The sequence below is a fragment of the Acanthochromis polyacanthus genome, chromosome 22 (genome assembly GCF_021347895.1).
Source record: "Acanthochromis polyacanthus isolate Apoly-LR-REF ecotype Palm Island chromosome 22, KAUST_Apoly_ChrSc, whole genome shotgun sequence".
Classification (NCBI taxonomy): Eukaryota; Metazoa; Chordata; class Actinopteri; family Pomacentridae; genus Acanthochromis; species Acanthochromis polyacanthus.
The window spans coordinates 12148571-12159266 of record NC_067134.1 but is presented as its reverse complement, the minus strand read 5'-3'; the positions used below and the strand labels follow the sequence as shown (position 1 = coordinate 12159266).

At 40.1% G+C, this 10696-nt stretch overlaps 1 protein-coding gene across 1 annotated transcript in view; it reads right to left on the bottom strand.

Annotated features, from left to right (window-relative positions):
- Positions 1 to 903: 903 nt before the first annotated feature.
- pudp (pseudouridine 5'-phosphatase) overlaps positions 904 to 10696 on the bottom strand; it is a 76224-nt gene continuing 66431 nt past the window's right edge. Inside the window, exon 4 of the mRNA XM_022214979.2 lies at positions 904 to 1265. Within this exon, the coding sequence (XP_022070671.1) occupies positions 1089 to 1265 (177 nt within the window). The 3' untranslated portion in view covers positions 904 to 1088. The remainder of the gene's footprint in view (positions 1266 to 10696) is intronic.

Here is a 10696-nt window from a genome sequence, read left to right as displayed (position 1 = left end):
TTTTTATGCTAAACATGGGCATTCAATAACAAGCAGTCAGTTTCTATAAATTAGAAAAGGACATACTTTACCTACCTAACCCTAGTGTTGTAGCAAGCAGCTTCAGTTGTGTGTTCCCGGTTTCAGGGATTTGTGATTTTTCTGCAGTAAAGCTGAACAGAATGTCATTTGCACTGCATCAGAAATGACATCTGTCAAACTCAACAGCAATTTAACTTTTCAAGCACAGTGTCCCTTTTACTCTGGATATTGTACAATGTCCTTATGATAAAGTTGCACTTCGCTTGACCTAAACAAGCCAAATTCAAGCCCTAACAGAAACAATTTTGGGCCTAAATATTTAGAATGTTTTGGGAGGTGTAAATGACTTTCTGTTAACCAGTAAGTAGAAAGTAGGAAGGTATATACACTAGTGTTCAAAAGTTTGGGGTAGCTTAAAAATGTCCTTATTTTTAAAAGAAGAGTAGTTTTTTTTCAGTTAAGATAACTTTAAGTGAATCATAAATACAGTCTGATTCAGCGAGAATAGTCATTTACCACACAGTTAATGTGATAAATGACTGTTCTAGCAGGAAACGTCTGATTTTTAATGAAATATCCATAGGGGCACAGAGGTCCATTTCCAGCAACCATCACTCCTGTGTTCTAATGGTATGTTTGTGATAGCTAATTGTGTTGAAAGGCTAACTGATGATTAGAAAACCCTTATGCAATTATGTTAGCACATGAATAAAAATGTGAGTTTTCATGGAAAAAAATGAAATTTTCAGGGTGACCCAAAATTATTTAACGGTAGTGTACGTAAAATGTTCACCCCCTAAGATTAAATGACAAAATGTGTGTGACACAAGTAAGCTTTCAAAAAAAACATCACAAGATTGAATTAAGCAGCGTAAACTAAACTTTGTGAAATAATATCATTTATTATCTGAGAGATGACAGTTAAATCTCATTTACTGGCCTCAACATAAAGTCACCCATAACATTATGAGTCAGGCAGGAAACAAAACTGGACTTCCTCTCTCCATCATCACCCTCAAAGAACAAAGGCGGAATTTTGTAGTGTGGTTTCAGATTCGCGGTCTGGCTCAGTCGTATGCCGGCAGCCCAAAAAGCTGTGGCTCAAATTCTTCCATGCTCCTGAGTCGCAGCGTGGCCTCCTGGGTAAGGCCAGGGTCCAGGTTGTCGTCAGGAATCATCACCGCCTGCATGCCGGCAGCCAGCGCCGCTTTCACGCCGTTGGGAGCGTCTTCAAACACCAGGCACTGAGCAAAGACAGGAGAGAGCAGAGAAAAACAAAGTGATATTATCCTATAAGCCTATTAGGTCTGCAGGATTTCACCCTGCAGATGCTTTGGAGCTGAGACCAAAAAACAAACATAATGGGAAACAGGAGTGCCATTTCCATTTTCAGCGTGTTTGACTTGACATTCCTCAGAGAAGCACCGTTTACCTCTGTCAGGTAGAATATCCATTTAATCTACCATTTGAAGAACGGTGTAGCAAAGAGCCCCACTTCATTTGGCTTTGCTTATATAGAAGATATTCTTTTACTTTCAAACTGATCTGGGGCACTATGTCTAATATTATAGTCATTGTCAATTAATCAGTTGGCTGTTTAGCTGATAAAATGCCACAAAATGGTAAAAAAAAAAGTGCATCTGTGGGCAAAATGTACGAGGTCTGACTGAGCTTATGTCAGTTGAATCACAGCACTGATAAGTGGTCAAGCATGATCAACCCCTGAAAGTTTGAATCTCTTCAAATCAAATACAGTTACAGTTAGGGATGTCTGATATTGGCTTCTTTGCCAATAACCGATATGCCGATATTGTCCAACTCTGAATTTCCGATTCCGACATTAATCAATACCGATATATGTGGGCTTGGAAATAATTCCAAACCACAGACATATATTAGTCAGGCACAGTAAGCTGGTTACTGCAGTCACATTTGCAGGGCTTAAAGGAGAACTTCGGTTTTTTTCAACCTGGGGTCTGTTCTCATATGTCATTTAATACAAGTGAGTGATGGAGAAATGAATTTTCGACATAGCTCCAGTATTTAGCCAGGCAGGCAGCTTAGCAGCTCAGCTAGCTCGTGCGAGCTATCGCGAGATTTTGGAACGAGATTTGCTTTCTAGCGTCTAGAGCTTTGGATACAGACCACAACAAAGAGCGTTTGCCAGGTAATGTGGAGGTTTTCGTTCACTTCTCATCTCTAGTATGTTGTGGGACACTCATTGAGACTATCTGAGCCGGTCAGTGTGGGGAAAAAAAGCACGTTAGGGTGGACTTTGACGCGGGGGGGCCAGCTGGCCGATACTTTTCGCTCGCTGAGCTGCTAGCTGAGCTGCTAAGCTGCCTGCCTGGTTAAATACTGGAGCTATGTAAAAAATTCATTTCTGTATTACTCACTTGTATGAAATGACATATGAAAACAGACCCCAGGTTGAAAAAAAACAGAAGTTCCCCTTTAAAGTGAAAAATCTGAACCTGAACTTTTTTGCTATTAGGTGGGGGTCGGAGTACAATCTAACTAACTAATAAGAAATTAAGATATTTTCCTTTGCAAACTCAGACTACAGACTATAGTAATACCAAAAAAGGTCCGTAGGTTGTGGTAGGTACTCCATCTGACAACAAAATGATGCAAATATATTGTTTAGCAACCAATCAGTAAAATATATGGAAAAAGGACATTGATTCACCTTTTAACAATATGTGCACCATTTGCACTATTTATTCTGAAATACAATTATGTAAACAGTTACAGTGCAAAAAATAAATCAATAAATGATATAGTTTAAAACGGCAAACTATAGTTCAGTTCAAATAATAACAAAAAACATTCAAGTGCTCTAAGAACTGGTAACTTAAATAATCAGAAATGAGTAACAAAATAGAAAATAAGCAAATACAGTTTACTACAGAAAACTACTAGCCTAGCCGCGCTAGACCCATGTTCTGAAGACGCAAGGGTCTAGGCACGCTTGACAGGGAGGGAGGCGGGCTAAAAGGTTGTCTTTCAAATCACTCTGCAGCAATTGGGTAGGTATACAACCAATCAGTGCAACGAATAGGCTGACGGAGTTCCTAGAGCGCCGGCGGATTGTGGCTAAGTCCCATTAGCTTCCCAACCAGCGGAGCCAACTGGTATATTAAGGATTTGCCATATCCCGTCGGTATAAGTCCAAATACATCTTTCTTCTCAATGAAACACTTCAGTGCCGTCCTTTGTTTATCTTTCAAGTTGAATTTTAGCTTCAAATCTTTAAGGGCTGTGGCCAAAACTGAGTCAAAAGCTAACTGTTTATTGTGCGCCGGTTGTTTCTGTCAGAATCGTCACGCCTCTGTCGTCACTTAGTTACACCCGCCTTCTGACTCTACGCTTCATGGTGATTGGTCCGGCCAGTTTTAGGAGCATCCAGCCTCGAGCCTTACGGAGGGTAACTAGACCCACCCTGGCAGAGAATTAAATTCGTTGCCGTGGGTTGTCTAGCGCGGCTTGGCTACAAAACTACAGTTCAATTAAAAAAAAACATTTACGGTGCTACAAAAGCAGGTATGCTGAATCTTTATTTTTTCCCCTATCTATTTCTTCTTTCTTTCTGACATATTTTACTTCTTCCATAAGTGTTGAGGCATTGGCAATGTTCACTTTTGTGTTTGCCAGATGCTGGCTCCATCATCATCATCAAAAAAACGAACAAACACATTAAGAATTTTGCCCATGCTCAGGCTAGTGTGTGACTATTTAGTGACAACACACATTATTTGAGCTTTTCAGAAAAAAAAAAAAAACTTTTCTAATATGCTGGCTCTATGTCATGTGTACTTATGGAACCAACATGCTGATCTGACATGGACAGTTCAGACAAAGCATTTTTATTTTCAGCCAGTTTCTACACTGACTAACGAGTGGCTGAGGTCTGGTGAAAGACGAGCCGTGTTCTGCAATGAATGTGCACAAGCGTATTTTTCAATCACAAACCCGGTCAGTAATTGATGCCGTATCTCAGTGGTGGCTATTGCTCCCGGGAAGCGAGTTGTGAGTGTCACAGTGGACAGCAGCTTTATGGGTCTGACTCATGACGTGGTACACAAGCAAGCACCCGGCTCCTTCTTTTTTTTATGCACCAGCAACCAAAGGGCTCGCTGTCTCTGTTTAACTCTTCTAACCATGCAAAATGCCATTTTTATTTTTTAAGGAATGTGGCAGAGTTTTGTGACAATTGTCAAAAGTTTGTTTGACTAATGGATTTGGATGAAATTTTCAGAGAAAGTCAGAAATGGCACAAGAACCATCTCATTAGATTTTGGCAGTGATGTGGCTTATCTTCTGGATTGTCAAAGATTTCTGTATTATTGAGACATAGCACCACGGCGTCACAGTGACTATGACAAGTGAATGCTCTGTCAGCTGACTGCTGACGATCACATGATTGTGATCCTACTACAAATCCATTGCTGTGCACTTGCCAGTCGGAAATTATACAACGACTGAGCAACCTTAGTGGAATACTCTCTAAGTGTCGGTAAAGACTCAACTGTAGCTGGATCTCAAAGTGTTTCTCAGACCCGCCTCCATTTCACTTCCCACTGGCTAGTGATATTAGTTTGGTTGAGAACAAAAGCTGCGTTCCCCTCATTCTATTGGTAGACAAATTCTTTTGGCAATGTTGTCCTATCGTTTTTTTTCCGAGCCAAATGCCAGCATGGCACTCTGAAAATCCGGCATGGTGCCAGAATATTTTAAGCCATGCATTTGTTTACACATTTCATGGCAGTTTGATTATGTGATCATTTGCGCGCCGTAAATGCCGGCAAAATCCAGGACTTATTTTATTGATTTTCATGACAGGCAAAAAAAAAACCCTGATAACAATATTGACCGATAACACATTTTTATGCCAATATCAGGTCGATAATATCGATGGGTCAGTATTATCGGACATCCCTAGTTTCAGCACATAATAGCAACACTTCACAATCCAAAATTGCAGCCTTTGTGATTTGGTAATTGCAACGTTTCAAATTGTGGATTGGATTAGAAGTTAATTTGGTGTTTGGCCCCACAGTGTTTCACAAAACCCATCAAAAAGATGACGTCCTCAAATGTCTCGTTTTGTCCACAACTCATAGATCTTAGGTTTTCTGTCATCAAGGAGGAAAGAAACCAGAAAATATTTACATGGTAAAAGGTGGAACCAGAAGATGATCCGGGTTAATATGACAACAAAGCACAGTTTTGAATTCAGATTTCTCTTTCTTTCTGAAACCACTGATGTTGAATGTGGAGAAACTCTTGGTGCTGCAACAACTTATTCTGTCAGGAATTACAACAATGAGCAAAACAATTCGTCTTCCGTTTTTTTTTTTTTCTGAGGAATTCGTGTAGATACATTAACCAGACTGCGCCAACATGTAGATATTTTAGTTTCATCCAATAAATTAGCATAAAAGCATGTAGTATTATTTTATTTTTCACTTCAAGATGGTTTTTGATGCAATGGTAATGGTTTAGATAGTTGCTACGGTGCAAAACAAGTTGATACACCTGGTGGTTCACTTTTCTATATTGGAGGTAGAAAATATTAGCCAAGCCGCGCTAGACCCATGCTCTGAAGACGCAAGGGTCTAGGCACGCTCGACAGGGAGGGAGGCGGGCTAAAAGGTTGTCTATCAAATCACTCTGCAGCAATTGGGTGGGTATACAACCAATCAGCGCAACAAATAGGCTCCTAGAGCGCCGGAAATCAGAGGATGCGGTAGTTCAGTGAAGCCTTATTTATACAGTCAATGGGTGAAGCTCAAGTATATTACAGACATGTTAACAGAAAGATTATTCAGAGTCGGTGCTAATGGAGCTCAACGACTGTTGTCGTTTTTGTTGTCGACCCTGGCAGAGAATTGAATTCGTTGCCGTGGGTTGTTTAGCGTGGCTAGGCTAGTTGTTTCCGGTTGTTTCTCTCAGAATCGTCGCGCCTCTGTCGTCACTTAGTTACGCCCGCCTTCTGACGCTACACTTCATGGTGATTGGTCCGGCCAGTTTTAGGAGCATCCAGCCTCGAGCCTTATGGAGGGTAACTAGACTCACCCTAGCAGAGAATTAAATTCGTTGCCGTGGGTTGTCTAGCGCGGCTAGGCTAAGAAAATATCTCATCTTATTATCTTTCTAAGTGAAGTCTCTCTGCTACAGCAGCAAATGCAATTAGTTGTTACTGCTCCATGAGACCCGAAGAGGGCAAATTCACACCTAAAATTAACATTCTGTCTACACCCACAATCAGAAGTCTTTATTTTATAACAGTGTTTAAAAATAAATACAACTTCCATCCATATGAGATGAAAAGAAATTGCACACCCTAGAAAACTCTTGCAGCACTGTTGGTTGCTTTGTTATACATTTCACATTATAGGGATATGACCAATCAGCAATGGACCTGTAGCGACCAAATCAGGGTGTCAGCATTTGAAAAGTCTCAATTTCTCCTTGTCTACACGTAAAACTGAAAAAAATAGAGTTTTGACCCCCTTGAGGGATCTTTCTAAAGGTCAGACCAAACAGTTTTTGTTGGCAAAAGGCCAAAACAAACAGGACAAGCTTCAGCATTCCCCCCAAAGAAAGAAGAATCGGGGTGCTTTCATTATGCCTTGAAACCTCCTGTTTCCTCGACCCCTTCAGGTGCATTTATGGAATTGGAACTTACTCGACAATGTTGGAAAGAATTGGCTTCCACACAAGAGGAAAGAGGGCAGGAGGACACAAGAGTTAGCATAATGAAAAGCAACCCTGGTTTGGCAAGTGGTCATCTGGCTCAGCTGGTTCCCTGAGCTTTGCCATGGGAACCATCCAGGACTTCCTCTTACAAGACAGTAACAATAAAGGACCAATAAACGTCAATCCAGAAATACAGAGTCCAAAAATAAAACAGCAATGATGGCAACTCCGTGTATGGAGACTTGGAAACTGCTGGATACAAGTCAGCCTCAAAAACCAGTGTACTATTTGGTCTATAGCTTGAACTGGATCAGTAAAAAGTAGAACACAACGGTCCACATAAACTAACATTACTTTTGTTTTAGTACTTCTGACTGCTAGTATGCAGTGTAGATTTATTTATAGTATATATCACTTTGATGTGATGATGCGGTTAGAGCTCATTGTAATGTGGACCCACTATGGTAAGATGTTTTAACATTTAATTACTAGAGTGGGTATGTAATGCAGACATTCATAATTCAGCTCTTTCCAGATAAGGTGGAGGCGTCTTGCTTTTCAGACATACTATAGCACCACAACCGACCTGAAAATTCAGCTCGCGTCACTCCAGAAGCGAAGATTAGTGTTGTGAAGACAAGAAAATACACAATATGCTGTATATTCTGACTCACTAAATGATCTTCTCCACCACAGCAGCCACCATTTGAATGCTTTGCTGGTCCAGTATCCAATTAGAAGCCTCACAATTTGGATGAGATATTTGACAAATCTACATCTATTACTTTGGCTGGTCAAAACTAAGCTTTGTTTTTACTGGCAGACCAGAATGATGATATAGATGCAAAAAAATAGCCTAGCCGCGCTAGACAACCCATGGCAACGAATTTAATTCTCTGCCAGGGTGGGTCTAGTTACCCTCCATAAGGCTCAAGGCTGGATGCTCCTAAAACTGGCCGGACGAATCACCATGAAGTGTAGAGTCAGAAGACGGGCGTAACGAAGTGACGACAGAGGCGCGACGATTCTGACAGAAACAACCGGCGCACAATAAACAGTTATCTTTCGACTCGGCTTTGGCCACAGCCCTTAAAGATTTGAAGCTAAAATTCAACTTGAAAGATAAACAAAGGACGGCACTGAAGTGTTTCATTGAGAAGAAAGACGTATTTGGACTTATGCCGACGGGATATGGCAAATCCTTAATATACCAGTTGGCTCCGCTGGTTTGGAAGCTAATGGGACTTAGCCACAATCCGCCGGTGCTCTAGGAACTCCGTCAGCCTATTCGTTGCGCTGATTGGTTGTATACCTACCCAATTGCTGCAGAGTGATTTGAAAGACAACCTTTTAGCCCGCCTCCCTCCCTGTCAAGCGGCCCTAGACCCTTGTGCCTTCAGAACATGGGTCTAGCGTGGCTAGGCTAGCAAAAAAACTTAATAATTGTCAACATGTGCATCTGTTGATATCTTGGTCACTTGACGTCCCCCAGGGGTCAGCATTGGGTCCAAAACCTGTTTTGATATAAATGCCATATGTAAAATATTGAAAGCCGTAAAATTAGTTCTCTTTGCAGATGAAAATCAAAAATAGAAAAATTCACCGACTTGGTTCATTTTCAAACAGCACAAATAATGTACAAAGCAATAAATAACCTATTTCCCATAAATATTCAGAATTAGTTTTTTTTTTTAACAGAGATTGGGGTGCTATAATTGGAGAGGGTATTTCAAATTAAAATACGGTGGATTTCGCAAAAAACTAAGGCCATTTTGACTTTCAGTATGTGGAGTGAGGTTATGGAACGGATTGGAGGTGGGGCTCAAGCAATGTCCGAGAAGTTTAAAAAGCAGTAGAAAATTTGGTTTTCATGAGGTACATGGAGGAAGAGGGGATTTGACACGGGTATATCATAAATTATTTAATATTTGTTTATTGATACAAATTATTTTTCTTTTATGTAAATATGTACATAAATAACTATAGGAGTGGGGTATAAGTGACTGATGGTCGAAATGAAAAAAGGGTAGGAGTAAATAAGCTTATGCTTTATCCTACTCCTTTTCGGATATGTTGCATTATTATTTTTTGCTTTGTTTTGTTATGTGTTATTTAGTTTTTTTTGTTGATTTGTATATTTTGATTTGTTTGTGTGGCTTTTTTTCCCCACACGTCCGAAAAAAACCCCATTCATTAATTTATTCATTAAATGACAAAACAGTTTGTTGTGAACTCAGACTTGACTGTGTAAAGAAAAATATGTGCTGTGTAATGTTGTTTATATATATATATATATATATATATATATATATATATATATATGTCATGGTAGACACTGCGATTTGGTAGAATTGGAGTTTCTACCAGTAGAGATTGCGATTGGACCAGTAGAATTGCCAATTCTACTGAATTGGTTAAGGTTAGGGTTAGGGTAAGCAATTGCAATGTCTATGAGGAGAATTGCCAATTCTCCTAGTAGAGATTGCGATTGGCATCTGTCCTAGGGGAGACTGCGATTGGCATCTCTCCTAGGGGAGACTGCGATTGGCATCTCCACTAGGAGAACTGCCAATTCTACTGAATTGCCATCTCTACTGTGACATATATATATCATGGTAGAGACTGCGATTTGGTAGAATTGGAGTTTCTACTGGTAGAGATTGCGATTGCAATCTCTACCGGTAGAGACTCCAATCGCAATCTCTACTGGTAGAAACTCCAATTCTACCAAATTGCAGTCTCTACCCTGACATATATATATATAAAATGGGTGTACTGTAGATAATAAAAACATCATTATAAAGTAACTTTATCTCATTGCTGTCAGTTCTGATTGCCTTTTAGGGTGTCTGTCTGAGCCAGTAGTTTGTCATAGGGTTAAGATAAGACTGCATTATGAAGTCAACTGTATCTAGCAAAGTGATGTAAAAACAACAAAGGAACCTGTTAATAAACTGTCAGGAAAGTCATTCAGGAAATAAATACATAAACACGTGGAATTATCAAACAATTTAAGACTCCATGGCTGGTTTAAAGATAAAAAAAAAAACTCTCGAAAGCTGGATCTAAAATATGAGTCAGGTATAAATGCAACTATTTGTTTATGTTATGTCATCAGTATGTTATGTCACTGCCAGAATAATTTATGATTTCCACTTAATATCAAGCACATTTTCATCAGCAAAGTTGTCTCAGGAAAATCAGTGTTACAAGATGTAGACTTTAGATTACCTGGAGATTACCTCATTCTTCCCCTTGCCTACCTCCCTGCCTGACTGGACCACCCAGATCCCTCCACCAATCAAACTGCAGTAACCAGGCTTTAAATGTGCAACCAAACTCTCAGTCTGGACAGCTGTGATTTAACATGAACAACTTTTCTCTGTGCCTTGTGTGTGTTTTTGGGCTTTACGTAAACATGCAGCTCCCTTGTAGCTCAGTTAGGAAATACTTCTCTTGTGTTTTCTGTTTCTCAGTTTGGTTTGATGTGGCTCTTTTTATAGCAGCACGCACCAGCTTTGCTTTCTTTGCAGTATTATCACCTTTTTCCTCCGTTAATTATGTCACAAAGCAATAAAGTGCTTAATCACCAAACCAAAAACACCTGGATTCCTGTTCTTCCTTTACCCAAGCAGAACTGGGATGTAACTACAGTCTGCTATATGTAAATTTCTGTGAATATTCTGCTTTGAGCTGCGTCCCGCTCCCAGTAAACACACCTGTGTATACAGGTGCGATCTGGTGTGTTTACCTGGAGGAAGCCGCAGGTCATGTGCATAAAGTAAACTGGACTTCTACTTTATGCAAATTCAAGGCGCTATGCAGAGATTCCACACATCGTGAAACTGTCCTCAAACATCTAAACTAGCTGTCGGTGACCTAAAACGAGGACAGATTCAGCGGCTGCACAGCTTATTTCTCGCCTCAAATGCTTTCAGAAACACTTTTCGCTGAAGTGTTTTCGAAATTAAAC